This window comes from Drosophila subpulchrella, chromosome 3R (genome assembly GCF_014743375.2).
Source record: "Drosophila subpulchrella strain 33 F10 #4 breed RU33 chromosome 3R, RU_Dsub_v1.1 Primary Assembly, whole genome shotgun sequence".
In the NCBI taxonomy this organism is placed as follows: Eukaryota; Metazoa; Arthropoda; class Insecta; order Diptera; family Drosophilidae; genus Drosophila; species Drosophila subpulchrella.
The window spans coordinates 4,133,856-4,150,170 of NC_050609.1; the positions used below are offsets into that span (position 1 = coordinate 4,133,856).

General features: G+C 50.2%; 6 protein-coding genes and 1 long non-coding RNA gene across 8 annotated transcripts; 4 read left to right on the plus strand and 3 right to left on the minus strand.

Annotated features, from left to right (window-relative positions):
• The first annotated feature begins 103 nt into the window (after positions 1-103).
• On the plus strand, positions 104-2,848 carry LOC119563363 (protein MEMO1). Its single transcript, XM_037876715.1, has 6 exons — positions 104-273; positions 1,652-1,733; positions 1,792-1,860; positions 1,915-2,027; positions 2,087-2,198; positions 2,256-2,848. Exons 1-6 carry the CDS (start codon positions 225-227, stop codon positions 2,716-2,718), a joined length of 888 nt encoding a protein of 295 aa, XP_037732643.1. The 5' UTR covers positions 104-224; the 3' UTR covers positions 2,719-2,848.
• Positions 321-1,481, minus strand: LOC119563364. The gene is made up of 2 exons (XM_037876716.1): positions 1,298-1,481; positions 321-1,226 (listed from the first exon to the last, which is right to left on the minus strand). The coding sequence occupies exons 1-2, from the start codon at positions 1,375-1,377 to the stop codon at positions 437-439; spliced, it is 870 nt and encodes a 289-aa protein (XP_037732644.1). The 5' UTR covers positions 1,378-1,481; the 3' UTR covers positions 321-436.
• A 125-nt stretch (positions 2,849-2,973) lies between the features above and the next one.
• On the minus strand, positions 2,974-13,502 carry LOC119563361. Of its 2 annotated transcripts, none has more exons than XM_037876713.1 (15): positions 12,499-13,502; positions 11,977-12,060; positions 11,728-11,906; positions 11,468-11,629; positions 11,258-11,403; positions 10,531-11,113; positions 9,536-10,339; positions 9,444-9,470; positions 8,733-8,813; positions 8,500-8,636; positions 5,927-8,437; positions 5,037-5,840; positions 4,109-4,980; positions 3,659-3,845; positions 2,974-3,601 (listed from the first exon to the last, which is right to left on the minus strand). In XM_037876713.1, exons 1-15 carry the CDS (start codon positions 13,009-13,011, stop codon positions 3,228-3,230), a joined length of 7,464 nt encoding a protein of 2,487 aa, XP_037732641.1. In that variant the 5' UTR covers positions 13,012-13,502; the 3' UTR covers positions 2,974-3,227. The 2 variants fall into 2 exon arrangements, with proteins under 2 accessions (XP_037732641.1, XP_037732640.1); XM_037876712.1 differs by having other exon boundaries at positions 11,728-11,918.
• Positions 12,168-12,557, plus strand: LOC119563368. The gene is made up of 3 exons (XR_005222126.1): positions 12,168-12,230; positions 12,288-12,341; positions 12,445-12,557. It is a non-coding gene; the product is annotated as an uncharacterized LOC119563368 (long non-coding RNA).
• Positions 13,503-14,324: 822 nt separating the features above from the next.
• Positions 14,325-14,611, plus strand: LOC119563367 (cytochrome c oxidase assembly factor 4 homolog, mitochondrial). The gene has a single exon (XM_037876718.1). It carries the CDS (start codon positions 14,377-14,379, stop codon positions 14,572-14,574), a length of 198 nt encoding a protein of 65 aa, XP_037732646.1. The 5' UTR covers positions 14,325-14,376; the 3' UTR covers positions 14,575-14,611.
• On the plus strand, positions 14,523-15,032 carry LOC119563365 (peptidyl-tRNA hydrolase 2, mitochondrial). The gene has a single exon (XM_037876717.1). It carries the CDS (start codon positions 14,558-14,560, stop codon positions 14,975-14,977), a length of 420 nt encoding a protein of 139 aa, XP_037732645.1. The 5' UTR covers positions 14,523-14,557; the 3' UTR covers positions 14,978-15,032.
• On the minus strand, positions 14,998-16,297 carry LOC119563362 (GTPase Era, mitochondrial). Its single transcript, XM_037876714.1, has 2 exons — positions 15,279-16,297; positions 14,998-15,217 (listed from the first exon to the last, which is right to left on the minus strand). Exons 1-2 carry the CDS (start codon positions 16,210-16,212, stop codon positions 15,030-15,032), a joined length of 1,122 nt encoding a protein of 373 aa, XP_037732642.1. The 5' UTR covers positions 16,213-16,297; the 3' UTR covers positions 14,998-15,029.
• Between the last annotated feature and the right edge of the window lie 18 nt (positions 16,298-16,315).

The window sequence follows — 16,315 nt, forward strand, 5'->3', positions numbered from 1 at the left end:
TTTGATTTCCACACAAATGTTAGGAGAGTGTCTTCGCTAATTTATCGATAGCCCATGAAAACACCTGCTTGCCATCCCTGATTTGCAAGAGGGATTTTTAAAAACAGTCGCCACGGTCACACTGCTGGCAGCAATAACAAAAAACAAAGAGGTTTTTTGTACAAGTAACTGCCAGTTAATAGCTCTACCTGACTAAACAGACCTATTCGGGATATCGCACCAACATGTCGGCCAGAAGAGCAACCCACGCAGGCAGCTGGTACACGGATTCGGGTGAGTAATTGCCCATCCATGAAAAAAAGATAACACAATCAATTGCACTTGCACCGTGTGTGTGGGTGATATACATGTATGTGGTGCACCAGTGTGTGTGTGCGGGTAATGAACTCTAGGATGAACCATAAAATAAGTAGAAATATCTTCAATAATTGGCCATTCAGAAGTTCTTTTCCGGATCGGAACCCACCGCATTGCGAATCTCGTCCATGCGATCGTAGGCTATTTCGGTGGCCCAGCACAGGCGCTTCTCCAGCTCGCTGTTGCGCCGTCGCTGCTGACGCAGTGCATCCAATCCGTGCTCCAGCTGCGTGCACGCCTTGAAGAACGTGCTCAGCTCCGGAATGTCGCCGAATTCACCGGGATGGCGGCGGAATCCCTGCGTGGCGTCCGTGGTCAGCTTGTCCAGGCGATTCTGCAGAAAGCGCTGGTCGAACATCTTCTGCAGCTCCTGGGTAGTCGCCTTGCCCATCTGGTTGTTGGAGTCGTTCAGGTTCAAGTCCCGGATGCGGTTCTTCAAGCCCGTAAAGTTAACCGACTCGAACTTCTCGCCGATGCCCTGGAAGAGCTCGTAGCTCTGCTTCAGCTCCAACTGCATCTTCTGCACGTCGTCATCGAGGCTCTTGGCCGCATGCGATTCCATAAACTCGGCTCGGGCACTGCGATCCTTGGGCGGGCCCTCATAGCCCGATCTCAGCGAATAGCTGGAGGAAGTAGAAGTCGCACCCGAATCCTTGTTCGGGCCATCTCCTCCCGCCAAGCGATCTTTAGACGAACCGCTTGCCGCCGACGAACTCTTTGCACTGCCTGCGGATGAGGTCTTGCCCACATTCTTCTTTGATTTCCCAGATTTTACCGGCCTAGTCTTCTTTATTGCCCCGAAAATGGGCAGCGGATTGGGACTCAAGAGCAGATCGTTTGATTTCTGCCTCTCGGAATCGCCAGTTGCTCTGTAATATATACATAAGAAAATATATCATATTTCCTAAAAGGTATCTGTTATGATGCCTGTGAAACTTACTCCTGCGATATAATGGCTGTCAGCTCATTCCGAATGCGAGTCATGAGCTCATCGCTGTGCTTTTCCTTATCATTATCCATGGCGGAATGTTCAACTAAAATTTTAAACAGTACTTAATAACTTATATCGCTGCAGTATTATGTCGATTCAGGATAAGTCTAATAGAACTGCTGAAACTTTTTGTTTGTTTGCTGCTAGGCAACGCAAAGCCAACTAAGTCGGCTTATATGAACCCTTTTTAATGTTTTCTAGTTAACCATGTTAGTTAACATGTTACTTACCAATTAGTAAAGTTATTATAATTAAATGTATTACTATTTAATTACATATTCATTTTTCCTACTTGTTTTTCAGGCACTGAGCTTTCCAGGCAGTTGGACCGCTGGTTGGGTGCTGCGGATCTTTCGCATGGTCCTGCTCGCGCAATTATTGCTCCGTAAGTTAAAATCAGATTTAAGCAGATATCCTTATTGTATTTCCTGAATTCTCCCCAGACACGCTGGATACACGTACTGTGGTGCCTGCGGAGCGTTCGCCTATCGCCAAGTCAGCCCTGTTGTCGTGTAAGGACTTGAAATTATAGCTTTCAATCAAGACAATTGAACATTTGCTTGCAGCAAGCGAATCTTCATACTGGGTCCCTCGCATCATGTGCGCCTGCGTGGTTGTGCCTTATCCGTGGCGAAGAAATACAGGACTCCCCTCTACGATCTCAAAATTGATACTCAGAGTATGATTGTTCAGAGTGGCAAATATCTGATTTTTAATTTAACTACCGATTGATTTTAGTCAACGCTGAGCTGGAGAAGACTGGACTGTTTTCTTGGATGGACATGAAAACTGATGAGGATGAGCACTCCATTGAGATGCATTTGCCTTACATAGCTAAAGTGATGGAGGAGTAAGTTAAATACTTTATTCGCTGAAAGACTCTCTTATACTTATAAAATTCCTCCAGCTACAGGGACCATTTCACCATTGTGCCTATCCTGGTGGGCTCGCTCAATCCCGAGCAGGAGGCGCAGTACGGTAGCCTGCTGGCCCCCTACTTGATGGACCCCACCAACCTGTTTGTGATATCCTCCGACTTCTGCCACTGGGGCCAGCGCTTTAGCTACACGTACTACGACCGCTCCTGCGGCGCCATCCACAAGTCCATCGAGAAGCTGGATAAGCAGGGTATGGACATCATCGAGACGCTCAGTCCGCAGTCCTTCACTGAGTACTTGCGCAAGTACAATAACACGATATGCGGCCGCCATCCCATCGGAGTGATGCTGGGCGCCGTGAAGGCCCTGCAGGATCAGGGCTACGACAAGATGAGTTTCAAGTTTCTCAAGTACGCCCAGAGCAGCCAGTGCCAGGACATGGAGGACTCCAGCGTCAGCTACGCCTCCGGATCCCTTGTCTTTGAGATTTGAACGCAAACAAGTATTTCAGCCACTCCACAGAGCATCTTATACGTGAATCTTAAGAATAACGTTTTTATAATTACTAGCATCAAATTGAAAATTTAAAATAAATCCAATTATCTCATGAAGGTGTAATTTAGATGGGCTCGTTTGATAAAATAAAAGCCATTATTAATTATTAAAAATTAATTTAAAAAATATAATACCCATACCCTCAGAATACTTTATATTCAAATGTTCTTGTCAATGAAACCACCGTGCATGTGAACTTCCATTTAAGTTAATTTTTTCTTTATTTTTTTCTTTTTTGTTGAAACATTGAAATTGACTCCTAAGCCATTTTAAATGATTTCTTGGATGCTTTTCTGTTTTTTGTATTTTTATGTTTCGTTCTTTTCTGGTTTTCATTAATCGTTTCTCAGCCCTATCGATGAAATGTCTGCGTATGTGAGAGAGTGGGATGAATGTAAGGAGTTCAAATCAATCTGCTGGCCATGCAGCACCTCTTGTCATGTGGCTCACCACCAGGCGGCGGCCGCATTGGCGGCTCCTCCGGCGGTGGCATCCGCCGAGGGGGCATCGCCCGGTCCACCACCGGTTGCCGTGCCATTGAGCCGCGAGCACTGCTCGGCATCGCTCGCGATCTGCAGCGCGCTCATGTTCTGGACGAACGTCTCCAGGGCGGCGGCACTCTCGTCCTGGCTGTACGGCGAGGTTCGCTGGCTGAGCGGACTGCGGCGCAGGAATTCGTTCAGGTCGCTGGCCACGCTGGCCGCCTTCGATCCTCCGCCCGGCACCACCGAGGGGTCGAAGTCGTAGCCAAAGGGATCCGGTGGCGCCGGCGGCTGTGGCATTCGCGTCAGCAGATTGTTCTGAACAAAGAGGTGGGAATCTAAAAGAGGGGAGCTCGTCATTTGGGCAACTACATTAGCTGATAATCACTACTCACCACTGCCATAGTCGGCGGCCACGCTGTCGCAGTAGTTGGCTCCTGGACCCTGCTGCTGCTGCTGAGGATCGTAGGCGTTCGAGGAACGCACCCGGCTTCCAAATACGCTGGTGATCTCCACGTGGTGCGGCGATGGCGACGCATTGTTGCGCGTGAAGTTGGACTCCGATATATTATGTATGGAGACCTGCGAAGGCAAATTCAATGGATTAGGCAAGTCTGCTTATAAACAAATTATTAAAAGATTAGACAACTTAATTTCGGTATTATTTTTCATTCATTAGTACGATTTTTTAATTCAAATTAAAAATGTGCATATAAATGATTTGATCAGGATGAGAAAAATGAAATGAATGGATAGGTTTCATAGTTCCAAATGGATACCGGATGGTTTGGGTAGTTCAAAAGGACCTCTTGCCCGTAAGACCAGATCCCAGACCCGTCACGCACCTCGTTGTTGAGATGCTGGCCCGGTATCAAGTTCTTGAGGAAAGCGGCGTCGTCGTAGCGAATGACCCCGGTGTTCGGGATGCCCTCCAGGTAGGAATTGAAACCGGTGATGGTGGGCGGCGGAGAGTCGTCGCCACAGCTGTGATGCATGTGGCATTCGCTCGATCCACCGCCGCTGCCAGGACCTTGTGAAGCGGCGGCAGCTGCCGCTGAGAACACCTCGAAGCCGTTGTAGTAGCTCGACTGCTGGTACTTCTCCTGCAAAGGAACGCCTCCTCCTGCTCCCGCCGAATTGTAATCCGACGACTGCTGCTGCTGGCCATAGCCCGTCCATTTACTGTCCTTGGCCTTCTGCTTCAGCTCACTGCCAATGGCCGAAAGACATTTCTGCGACTGCTTGGGACGGGCAATCACTGCCGCATCGCCGACCAGTCTGCCAGGACTGTTGCCTCCGCTCTCGGCGTTGCTCGGGGGAACGTTGGTACAGCTAATACTGATATTGTTGTGCGTCCCGTTGCCGCCATTGCTGCTTCCGCTGCTGTTGCCACTGGCCGATCCACTGGAGAAGTAGGAGAAATTCGAGGTATTGCTGCTGCCGACGACTTGGCCGCCAACTGTGGCAGCAGAGGCCTGCTGATGCTGCTGCTTCTGCTGCGTGGCTCGAGCAGCCTCGGCCACAGCTTCCTGGGGCGTATAGTAGTTGACATTGCTGCCGAACTGCCGGTAGCCGCCCATGGCCAAGCCATTGGTCACCGCCTGGTGAAGCGCCGGATTGCGTATGGTGAACATGCCGTTCTCGTTCTTGATGATTGCGGCGGGTTGATCCATGGCCATGGGTGGAGCAACGGGGAGACCAGCGGCAAAGTTACGCACTGCAAAATATGTGCATTATATTATGGTTGCTATATTTCCAATTTAATAAACTCACCTGGGGGCATCGGGTTGGGATTGGGTGGCATCATACCTCCGCCAGCCACTGGCCCATTGCCCTGGTGGAACATTGGATTGCGCAGGGTGATAATATTGCCACTGGCATTGGCTTCGATGGTGGCTGGCGAGACCGCTGGTTTTTGGTTATCCGCAGAACCATTTCCGCCTCCTCCTCCTCCCGATCGCTGCTTGTTGGCTGCTCCAGAACTGCCAATGTTGCCGCCACCTCCACCACCGGACTTTCCACGGTTGCGACGGCGGCGCCTCGAGGATTTTCCGCTGGCACTTGCCGCCGAGGCCGCTGCAGCCACGTTTGGAGGAGCAGAAGGAGCTTGGCTATTGCGATTTGGCCGCGGATTGGCCTCAACCATGATTACACCGTTGGGATCCATGCCAGCGGCTCCGGCTGCTCCATAGTAGCTCGACAGAAGGTGCGACGGCTGCTGGAAGTGGTGCTGCTGTGGCTGCTGCTGCTGCTCGGCCAGAGGCTTGGACAGCAGTCGTATGGACTCGCTCTTCTGGCGCAACTGCTCGCTCTTGGCCGGGTCCACCTTGGTGAGCGTGATACCAGGCGGCAGAGAGAGATGCTCCACCTGCACACCCCGATTCAGCTGGTCCATGATGCTGCAGTTGGGAGACTGCGATGCCTGCTTTGAGCTGGAACTGCCACCTGACTGGCCGATGCGTAAGTGTTGCATCTGCTGGGTCAGGGTGCTGGCATAGCTTCCAGTTTGCGGGGGAGGTATGGCAACTTCGTTGGGATTGAAATAGCCCATGTTGTGTGGAATGCCGGAGAGATCCTCTGGATGCGGGGAAAGAACACAAATATTGATTGGATAAAATTGTAGTTACCAAAATGCCGTGTTTCAAAAATTTCCCCTTACTCACCCTGCTTTTGGCGATGTCCGCGCTTACCGCGCTGTGATCTCTTTGGAGGAGCACTCGCCTCAACTGAATGAGGGTTGGAGTGCTGCTGGACCTGTTGCTGTTGACCACCGGTTGAGGGCTTGGTCCGACCATTGCCCCGTCCACCTCGCGACTGCTGGTGCGTCTGCGGAGGCGGCTGGCTTGGAGCACTGCGATTGGATTCAAGATGCCCAGGAGCCTGCTTCTGCTTTCTCGCGGATTCAGCAGGACGCTGCGACTGGCTCTTGGCAGGTGGCGCTTTTTCCTGCTGATACTGCTGCTGCTGCTGCGGCGGATTGGACTTTCCAGCGGAAGCAGAAGAAGACTTGCCTCTTGTCTGGGCTTGAACCTTCGCGGGCTGCGGCGCCTGCTGCTGTTTTTGAGGAGCCTCCTGTTGCTTAACCTTCTTGATGGGAGCGGCAACTGGTGCCGGAGCTGGCTTCGGTTTTGTGACAACTGGGGGAGCAATTGGCTTGGGCGCAGGAGCAGCTGGCAGTTTGGGCTGCTGCCTAATTGGCGGCGGCGCTGGTGCTGGGATTTCCTCGCCGTCTTCCGACTCACTGCCAGTTTCCCACTCGCCCTCCGACGAATCCTGCATGTGCAGCGACTTGAATGGATTGTTGTCCAGCTGGCCAGGGTCCAGCCTCGACTTAAGACGCTTCTGCTTCTTCTGTGGCTCTGGCTCTGGAACGGGCGCTGGCGCAACTTCCACCACCTTGGCTGGCTTGGCAGCCGGCTTCTTGGGTGCAGTCTTTGGCTTCACACTGCACACCGAACTCTCGCGCGTGCTCTGCGGCGTCTGGGTCTTGGAGGAGTTGCTGCTCCCAGTGGAACTCGATGCGGTGGCCACAGCGACGGCTGATTTCTTCGCTTGCTTCTTGCTTTTCAGCTTGACTTCCTTTTCCGCCGCAGCAGCAGCTGCTGCTGCCGCCGCCGCTGCCGCTGCAGCTTCTGCCTCCGCCGCTGCTGCTGCCGCCGCCGCTGCTGCAGCTCGCTTAGCCTCTTTCTTCTTGGCCTTGGCGCTCTTCTCGGGAATACTTGGCGCTGGAGCCGGAACTGCGACAGGCGGAGAGGGAGTTTCTTCCGGCTGAGCCGGACCGGAAGCCACCATGTGCCCGTTGACAAAGGTGTATAGCAGTTTGTCCTCGTGCGGAGCACTGCCCTTGGCCACCACGGTCACCTGCTGCTCGGCGCCCGGATGGGGCAGCTGCACTCGGCGTATGGTCACTATGCGCTTGGAGGGATCGGCAGTGATGGAGTTGGCCGCCATGGCGGCAATCACATCCCGTGAGAGTTGAGGCGGATGTTGCGATTGCTGGGGAGGAGCAAAACACACGGGGGTGTTCTGCTGCCCTAATCCTGGTGGTGAATAATAGGTGCTGCTACTGAACTCTGGATACTGCGGAGCCTGTCTAACGGTCTCGACAGCGGGAGCGGTCGAGACTCCATTAAGGATTTCCTCCAGCTGGGCCATCTTGGCCAGCTGTTGCTGCTTCGTGGGCAGGTAGGAGAACTTGAACTCGTTGTTCGTCTGCTTGACGGTGGCAATAAGTTCGAGGATCACCGTCTCCACCTTAGCCTTGGCCCGCTGTAGGTTCTTGATATTCGCCTCCAGCTCGCCGATGCGCTTCTTCTCCCTTTTCCGGCCGCCCGCAGCCGTCAGCGCCTTCATTTCGTACTTGTCGATGAACTCCTTGAAGTAGATGTCCAGGAACTGTCCGCGTAGGTCTTCAAGTTCCTTGATGCGCTTCTCCTCCTCCTTGCGCATCTTCTGCTTGGCCTTCTTGGCTGCCTTCTTCGGGTTGGCGGTCTGCGGCTGCTGGGACTTGCCCTCGATAAAGTTGAGGGTCTCGTTTATCCAGCGCTGTTGGTCCTGTTCACGGGTATAGGTATAGGTGCCCAGGAACTCGGCAAAGTCCTGCATCATGTCCTCCTTGCTGTAGTCCGCTGGAAAGCCTCCTCCACGTTTGAAAGCGGCCACGGCAGCCGCTGCTTCGGCCGCCGTTGCCGCAGCGGAGGCATCCGTGGCATCTGTGTGCATCTGAAGCCGCTTGCAGAGGCTGTCCAGGCGCAGCAGACTGTTGTCGCCCTCCTGCTCCTCCTGGTCACCAATCTCGTTTAATGCTGCCGCAGCCGCTGCAGCAGCTGCCGGAGGCATCTTCCGAGGATTGCTGGAGGACTGCAGTTGTGCCGTGGCGAACACTTTCAGGCTTGGTGGCTGGTTCGGCGGAAGGGATTCGGCCTTAGGCGGCCGCTTCGGTGGGATCGCTACCGGCGCGGGCACAGCAGCTGGCTCCGGCATGGTAGACTTAGCCTTGGATGGCGGCGCCTCCTCCGTGGACTTGGTCTTCCGGTCGTTCACAATCTGAGAGAGCTTCTTACGTAGACGGTCACGCGTCTCATTGAATCGCGCATGGTTGCACTCCTTCTTGACACGTTTCTTTGAGTGATTCTCCTTGCAGGGCTCACCAATATCCGCATAGTCGGCACAGCCTAAATGATGGCAAATGAGAAATTGATATAACCCACAGAATAATTGGATGTATGGCACTCACATTTGCGCATCTTTTCCTTGCTCTTCTTGTTGCCTGCCGCATCGCCATTTCTGCCTCCGGATTGCGACAAGTTCGACTCTCCAGCCTTGGATTTGGCACCCGATAGACCCGTAGTGCTATCTGGTTTAGTGCGTTTTCTGCAAGGATACATTTTATTGGTTTAGTTATTAACAGATTAATATTTTAAAAATGTATGAAATTTGTTTTGTCTATTGTTTCTTTTTAAGACTTACATTATCTGAGAATCGTGCAACATCATGAGCTGATCCACTCCAAACTGCATCTTCTCTATGTTGGCATCACCCAGCGTAAAACTGCAATGGGAATTACAAATATGAATAATCAAGATTATCTTTTTCAAGTCCTATTTTCACATGTCAGTCGCTGTCATGCGAAACAGCAGCCTGCTGTGTTACAAATTGTCAAATATTTGTAATCTATCACTTTGATTTAGATTTTGTGATTTGTGTTTGTATAATTTATTATTTTAAATTTTCTTATTATTATTTATATTTTTTAGATATTTTTTGGACAAGTATTTACGAGATTAAAATGAGTAATGTTTAATTAAGCAACAATCGATAGGGGATAGTAACCAAGTTGCCAAGTCACTATATATTGCAATATATTTTATTTAACAACACTGAACTCATTAGAAAGATGATTTTCACAAACTTCCATGTTAAATCTATTTATTTGTATATAAATTCTAATTAAAAAAGGTCAATACAAATGAGTACTTTTAATTTCACTTCTATAATATATTAAAAGGGCAACCCTAATCGATTGCTTAACGGTGTAGAGAGGCCCCATTAAAAGCACCTGTCAGTTCACAAAAGTCAAAAAAAGAAAATCTCAGTCCTTGCAAAATGGTTTGCAGAAAGCAAAAAAATTTTAAAAAAGATGAAGAATAAATGTAATGTGTACTTAATCGCCATACTTACTCATCAGAGATTTTGAAAGGTGAGTATCTGCAGAAGTTATAACAAATTGTTGGAGAACATTCGATTTGGTAAGCACTTTGTCAAGAACTTACCCAATAACCTGGGCCAAAAACTGCTCGAACCGACCGTCGTCCTTGTCGCCAATTACACTGTTCAGCCGCAGGCGAAGATCCCCCTTGAGCAGTTCCAGGTGACCAAAGTCCGTGCTGCTTGAGTTGAATTTCACAAAGAAGTTGGCGTAGATGGAGAGGACGAAGGTCCAGTAGGTTTTGTACACGTAGTGCTGGTTCCTCAGCTCCTGCAGCTCGGCGGGACTCGGAGCCAGCTTGCGGTTGAAGAACATCAGCGAGGGCAGCGTGGAGCGCAGCTCCTCCCGCGTGAACGACAACGGCTGGAAGCAGCGCAGCAGATACTTGGTCAGCGGCGGTGACAGCTGGTTGGCCAGGATCTTTCTGGCCAGCTGGCAGGCGGAGACCCGACAGTTCTCGCCGCAGAAGAACTGCGCCTCGATCGACTCGTGGCGGTAGCGCTTCCTGGTGGTCAGGTGCTGAAACACCGCCCATGCGATGTGATATGTGGTTCGCAGGGTATCGGTCTGCTCCGCCTGTCGCCGGAACACCGATCCGCTGCTGCTGCCGCCGCTTCCGGATGGTGACTCATCCTCCGGGAGATCGCTGGAGCGTCGCTGCTGCTGCTGCGCGGCGGAGGAGCTCGAGGTGGCCGCCATAGCCGCATTGTGCTTAGCCTCGTCACTGGTGCAGGTGCTGAGGATTTTGGACTTCATCAGCTTCGGATCCTTCTCGACAATGCCGAGCGTTGTGCACTTGGCACAATGGCCCGCTTGTCGCGGTCGCAAAGGAGTGCCGGCGATGGAGCAAGTTATGCATTTACAGTTCCTGCCGGAAGATAAATATGTAAGTTAAATTTCTTTAAGAGTTTTTGGAAAATTGTTCAGAATAATCTGTTGTTCAAGAGATATTGAATTCAATCTTTTCTAGCTTTTTTATTGATTGATTTGGATATAGAATCCGCTTCTAGATAAGAATTTGTATACTCTTCTTTAGATCTCCTGACAACCGCAACTTACTCGTTATGGTGCTCGAGAAGCGAATTGCACTTCTTGCAGAGATCCTCGTGCACCAGCTTATTGGGCGGATCGTAGAAACCGTCGGGCCACTTCAGCTTTGTGAAGGCCATGATGTTCTTCCAGGCCAGCTGGCGATCCACGATGCGCTGGAAGTCGATGAACTCATCGTCGCTAATGTCCGGCAGCGAGAACGAGGTGGCGTCCAGGACGACCTTGTCGAATATGTTGTACACATCCAGCAGGCCCATCCGGCGCTCGTGCTCCGTGGGCGACAAGTTGAACTTGTTCAGCTCGATCCAGATGTCCGTCCAGCGCCGCTCGATGGAGTGCATGTGCTCGTCGAACAGCATGTAACGCTTGATCAGCGCCGTCGTCTGGGCCGATGGAGCCGCCTCCTTCAAGGACAGGATGCAGGCCAGCATGGTATCCGCCAGGGGCGTGAACACATGTTGCTGGAACAGACGTTGGCACAGGAGCACCCACGAGAGCTTGAACTTGCGCAGGAAATCGTTCTCAAACGCAAACAGGCTGAGGGAGATCTTCTGCGAGATGCAATTCAGATCGGAGTAGCCGTCAAGAATGTCTGAAAGGAATTAAATGGAAGAGAGATTAAATAAATAGGTAAGTACAATTTACTATCCCTTAATTAATGCAATATTCATGCAATCACTTGAAAAATATATTTTGAACCCATGTATAAAGCTTGGTGCTTTCATATTGCTCTTACATGTCAGCATCCTCTCTGCGGAAATCTTCTCGTTCTCCTGTATATTCTGGGCAATCTCGATCATGCCCTCGGAGAATGCCTTCACAATGCATTCCACATTATAGGCGAGTATTTGTAGCAGCAACATCGGATTGTTGGCCATCAAGCTGGAATCGAATTCAAGGCTTATAAGCATGGAGTAAACAATACTGGTCTTCGGTGTTTACTTACATGGCGCTGAATAGCACTAATATCATATTATCGGAGATCGCTGTATCATCAATAAAATCAAGATATTCGGCATTCTTATCGTAGAGATAGCCGCTAGTAATCCAATAGATCTCCTTGTTGCATTCAAGCAGCTTCTCAAACTTATTATAGGCAGCATCGTTTCTGTAAAGAAGATTTTTGATTATTTCATTAATTCCATTTATTAGATCGACTTTAATATAAGAATAACATTTTTTCAGATTTTTTAAGATAATCCTTACTTCAACATGGGGCTGTAGGCCTTGATCAGTACGTCGAGCAACATGACCACCATGTGCGCAGCCTTAAATTGATCCATCATGATGGCCATGATGGTTTCGCGGTATTCGAGACATTCCTTGCAGGAACAAAATGTGAAGAACTCCTCCTTCCGGTGCTTCACAAATATGAAGGCAAGATTCTGGAAATATAGCTACAGTGGATTAGGAGTACGTTTTATTTAAAGAGTTCTATATTTCAGGCGAACGCACCGTAATTGCACGCAGCTGTCCGTCGGCGTCACGCAGCGGATTCTTCGGATCCTCAGAGAAGAGACGCATGTTCTCAATGGCCATCTGAAAAAGTGACAATTTGAGTAAGTAAACCTTAGTTGATAAATGATAAAAATATAATATATAACACCGAAAATAGAATACAAAATATATTTTTTTAATTAAGCTCATTTTAATCCATTTAAGTATTGAGATAGACACACTCATATGGAATCTAAGGAACTAGGCAGCGAGTAAATATATTTGAATTGTAGAAGACCTATCCAATAAGCCAATTTTTCTATTTCCAGATCTAATTATGATGAAAAATCGATCCAATAACTAGTATTGAGCAGTCCTGACAAGTAAAAACATACCTTTCTAATTATATTACTTTTCATATTTTCAGAATAATCCAATAGTAATAAACAGTAAAGTAAATCTTATTCTATTTCCGTGTTTCCCCAGGCCTATAACAGTGGAACCCAACATATATTATCCAATTCCCTTTGGCAAACCCACCAAGTACGACCGCGTCTCATCGTTGGGATCGCCGCCCTTGTGCTCGCACTCGTGGAGCAGCTTGTCGCTGAGCTCCAGCTCGATGGCGTTGTCCTCCCGCTGGCTCCACTGCATCAGCGACACCACCTCCTTGTAGACCGTCTCCGCCTTGGGGGCGGGGGCATAGGGATCGAAGGGAGGCAGTGCGAGGATCGTGTGCAGCGTGTTGATGATGTTGCCCTCGGGGAAGTTGAGCCGCTCCAGGAGATGGCATGGCGGTGAGCTGCTCCGTGCCGGCTTCGCCTGTTGGACACCAGCAGGCGGTGGCGACGGATTCAACTGGGAAGTGGAGCTGGATGTGGCATCCGCCTCCGCATCCGCATCTACATCAACATCCGCGTCCGCATCCACGTCCATGGCGGACAGGGACATCACATGGCAGCAGGGAGGCGTCTCCTCCCCCGATGGCAGTTCGCCATTCACCAGCGGCTCATCCGCATCCGTTTCTTTGGTGTGCGCCACCTGATCGGCCATTTCACGGGGTTTCACACGGCGGGGGCGGGGGATTAGCCCAACCAACTCTCAATCCCCGGATCCGGATCACTTGTTAGTCTTTGGTGCTTCTGCTGGCCAAATCCGCGTATGCGCGACGCATTATTATATACGAAATCACAGATGTAGATGCACTTTCACTCGTTCACTGTATGCGCGCGCGTGTCTGTGTGTGTGTGTGTGTGCTGGTGCTGGTGTGTGAGTGTGGGGATTGGATTGGTTTGGTTTTTGGATTCGGAATCGAAATCGGTTTGGAAAAGAACGCAACGCGCTTCGCCCCACGAAACGCGCCAAGTGCGCCTCTGCTTTCGCGCTTTTCACTGGCGTGCCATCCGATTTTCCGGGTCTTCGTGCCGTTGCCTCGCAGTTCAGTTTCCGTTCCGTTTGCACCCACGATTGTTGTGATTTTCCGCTTTTTGTGATTTTTCGCCTGCTCGTTGCAATTCGTTCGTTTTCTCGTTGCAATTGGAACGGTGTGACCGTGGCGCCTGCGAGTCGGTTCACCATAACGCGAGGCGGGGGCACTGGGATTTAATGGTCACACTGATTTGCACCTGCTTTTTGGTGGGAAATCTATTTTTCACGTTGTTTTCCGGGCATGTGGACTGTAATTATTAACGTAGCGCCTCAATGGGCGTATAGATGGTTCTAGGATCAGACAGGTGTCGATCGACCTTCGCGCCCAAAATTCGATTGAGCCTAGATGAACAGCGTTGCCAGACTTTCACCCGCAAATTACCGTTACTTACGAATTTAAATAATGAAAATTGTACCCTATTTAAATGGATTTGATCTTAAAACAATACACACAAGAACTGTTAACAGTTTAGGAAGAAGTGAATAAAGTTGTTTTAATAATTTAAATTATACACAGTAGCAAATACATTTATTTATTTATTTATATAAAGCTAGCTTAAAGTTAAAACTATAGGCTAACTAAATTAAGAGCTCTAGCAGCTAAGGCCTTAAGCTCGTCAAATACATAAAATAAGCTGAATAATCTGAAGATTTTTTCCTTATAAAACGACCGAATGTTGGATCTCTCTGATTAAATACAAGACAGAATAGGTTGTAAAAAATTCATTTTTAGTCATTATCATATGTGTTTAAACTAATTAAAAATTGTTTACCTACTTTGTATTTAAATTTAAAGTCTAAACTTCAGTTAACGTAGCTTACTTGATTTAAGATCCCAAAAATAAAACAGAAAGGGTATACAAAAGTCACTATTTTTATAAAACTCACATCGCACAGTAGTAATCGGTATTATCTATCGGCTCCTTGGCAACCCTACCCGAATTTCGTAATTCGAAACGAACTGCAGCGATTTCCACCGGCGAGCAGAAAATGTCCGCAGCGACTGATCAGGACCCCGTGGAACTGATGCTAAAGAAGACGGGCTGCATAGAGCTCCACTACAAGGTGCAGGAGTGCATCGCCGAGACGGGCGACTGGAGGGCTTGCCAGGACAAGGTCAAGGAGTTCCGCGCGTGCATGCAGAAGTACGTGGAGCAGCAGAGCCAGAAGTATGCCCACGTCAAGTAACCTCCTGCAGAAGTTCCTCAGCAACGGTTTGGCCTTCGGCAAGTCCACCAAACTGGCGCTGGTGGTCCGTTCCGACCTCAAGATGTCCAAGGGGAAGACGGCGGCCCAGTGCGCCCATGCGGCGGTCATGTGCTACCAGAGCTCTGTCCAGGGGACCAAGCTGCAAAACGCCATCCTGCAGCGATGGTGTCGCCTGGGACAGCCGAAGATCGTGCTGCGAGTGGACAACTTCGAGCAGCTGAGCTCGCTGGAACAAAAGGCCCAGCAGGCGAACGTGGTGGTCGCCATGGTGAGGGATGCTGGGCGCACTCAACTGGAATCCGGCACGGCCACGGTCCTCGGATTGGGCCCTGCTCCTGCCGAGGATCTGGACAAACTGGTGGCGCATTTGAAGCTTTTGTGAACTCTTAGGTTTATGCAACGTTACAAATAAAGTACAAGTAATTAACAACAGATTATGAGGCGCTCTTCTTGCCCTTGGAAACCGTGGATATGGTGAGGGACACCGCCTGGCCGAACATCTCCACGAGGTCCGAGGTAACCCTCTCCGTGATTTGCCTTAGCTTTCCATTGCCTTCGCCGCAGATTAGACGTTCAATTCGCGTGGTGGGGCACTGAACCTGCACAGAGGTGTAGATCACATCTGAAAGAAACGAATCTGGGATTAAAACGAGTCTTGATAATGGGAGTGGGATCCTTCTCACGTTTCTCCACACTATAGTACTCCATTTCGCACTTGAGGTTGTAGGGGATCTCTTGCGGCAAGTAGTCCAGCAGGCGGGCTCGCACGCTCTCCACAATCTGAGCTTCTGGACTTGAGTCGGTACGGATGTCGGCTGGGTATTTCCAAGACCTCGGCTTGGCTTGGCCCACCAGGTAGTTCTGCAGTTCCGGCAGGCCATTGCCCGTCAGGGCGGACACGAGGAACACGTCGCTGAAGTGGCTCCAGCTGGACTCCTTCTTGTTGATCCTCAGCTCCTTGGCCAGGGGATCCACTGCTGCAGCTCCTCGTTTGCCCACAGTCAATGTGTCGTTAGTGAGGGTTTTGATCATGTCCAGCAGCAGGCGCTTCGACTTGAGGGCGTCTATCTTGTTGAGGACCAGGAAGCTGGGCAAATTGCTGTAGGCCTTGAGCGTGTCCAGAACAGTGGGATGCAGTTCCTTCCTCGTCCAGCCATTCGAGGCATCGTGCACCACTGCAATGATGTCCGCATGCTGGATGGCATGGCGATAGGCGCTCTTGAAGTTCTGGTCCAAGTGGTGCCGCCGGATCTCGTGCTGGGTCACCAATCCAGGCGTGTCGTAGAAGACCAACTGCGTCTGGCCGGTGGTGCAGATGGCCGTGTTCGACTGGCGGGTGGTGTGCACCTTGGCCGAGGTGGGACACACTCGGTGGTTGACCGTGTTGTTGATGAACGTGCTCTTGCCCACATTGGGCACTCCGATCACGGCGATGTGCAGCGATCGCTGCTCCTCCCCAGGATTTCCGGAATCCACTGGCGGTGGTCGTGGGGTTGGAGCCACTGCATCATTGGTCTGGGCGGCTCCGGTCAAGCTGCGCACGTTGACAACCAATAAATTGTGGGTTTTCGTGCTATTCAGCAACTTTAAGGCACTAGCAAACAAGTTATACCGCATTTTGCTAGGCCTTACAGCAATTTAAAGCCTATTTACACTACTGTGGTGTTATGGGGTGATGAGGGTTTTTGTTGTCGATATCGATGGGCGGTCAACAAGAAGG

What these genes read in the sequence shown, in the direction of transcription:
- LOC119563363 (XM_037876715.1), top strand. Translation starts at nt 225, where the DNA reads ATGTCGGCCAGAAGAGCAACCCACGCAGGCAGCTGGTACACGGATTCG. An exon ending in GCTCGCGCAATTATTGCTCC is followed by an intron (nt 1,734 to 1,791) that starts GTAAGTTAAAAT and finishes AATTCTCCCCAG; the next exon opens with ACACGCTGGATACACGTACT. An exon ending in CAAGTCAGCCCTGTTGTCGT is followed by an intron (nt 1,861 to 1,914) that starts GTAAGGACTTGA and finishes ATTTGCTTGCAG; the next exon opens with CAAGCGAATCTTCATACTGG.
- LOC119563361 (XM_037876712.1), bottom strand. Translation starts at nt 13,011, where the DNA reads ATGGCCGATCAGGTGGCGCACACCAAAGAAACGGATGCGGATGAGCCG. An exon ending in ATGAGACGCGGTCGTACTTG is followed by an intron (nt 12,061 to 12,498) that starts GTGGGTTTGCCA and finishes TCACTTTTTCAG; the next exon opens with ATGGCCATTGAGAACATGCG. An exon ending in CGGACATCGCCAAAAGCAGG is followed by an intron (nt 5,841 to 5,926) that starts GTGAGTAAGGGG and finishes CCCCGCATCCAG; the next exon opens with AGGATCTCTCCGGCATTCCA.
- LOC119563362 (XM_037876714.1), bottom strand. Translation starts at nt 16,212, where the DNA reads ATGCGGTATAACTTGTTTGCTAGTGCCTTAAAGTTGCTGAATAGCACG. An exon ending in GTACTATAGTGTGGAGAAAC is followed by an intron (nt 15,218 to 15,278) that starts GTGAGAAGGATC and finishes CGTTTCTTTCAG; the next exon opens with ATGTGATCTACACCTCTGTG.
- LOC119563364 (XM_037876716.1), bottom strand. Translation starts at nt 1,377, where the DNA reads ATGGATAATGATAAGGAAAAGCACAGCGATGAGCTCATGACTCGCATT. An exon ending in ACAGCCATTATATCGCAGGA is followed by an intron (nt 1,227 to 1,297) that starts GTAAGTTTCACA and finishes TATATATTACAG; the next exon opens with AGCAACTGGCGATTCCGAGA.
- LOC119563365 (XM_037876717.1), top strand. Translation starts at nt 14,558, where the DNA reads ATGCCCACGTCAAGTAACCTCCTGCAGAAGTTCCTCAGCAACGGTTTG.
- LOC119563367 (XM_037876718.1), top strand. Translation starts at nt 14,377, where the DNA reads ATGTCCGCAGCGACTGATCAGGACCCCGTGGAACTGATGCTAAAGAAG.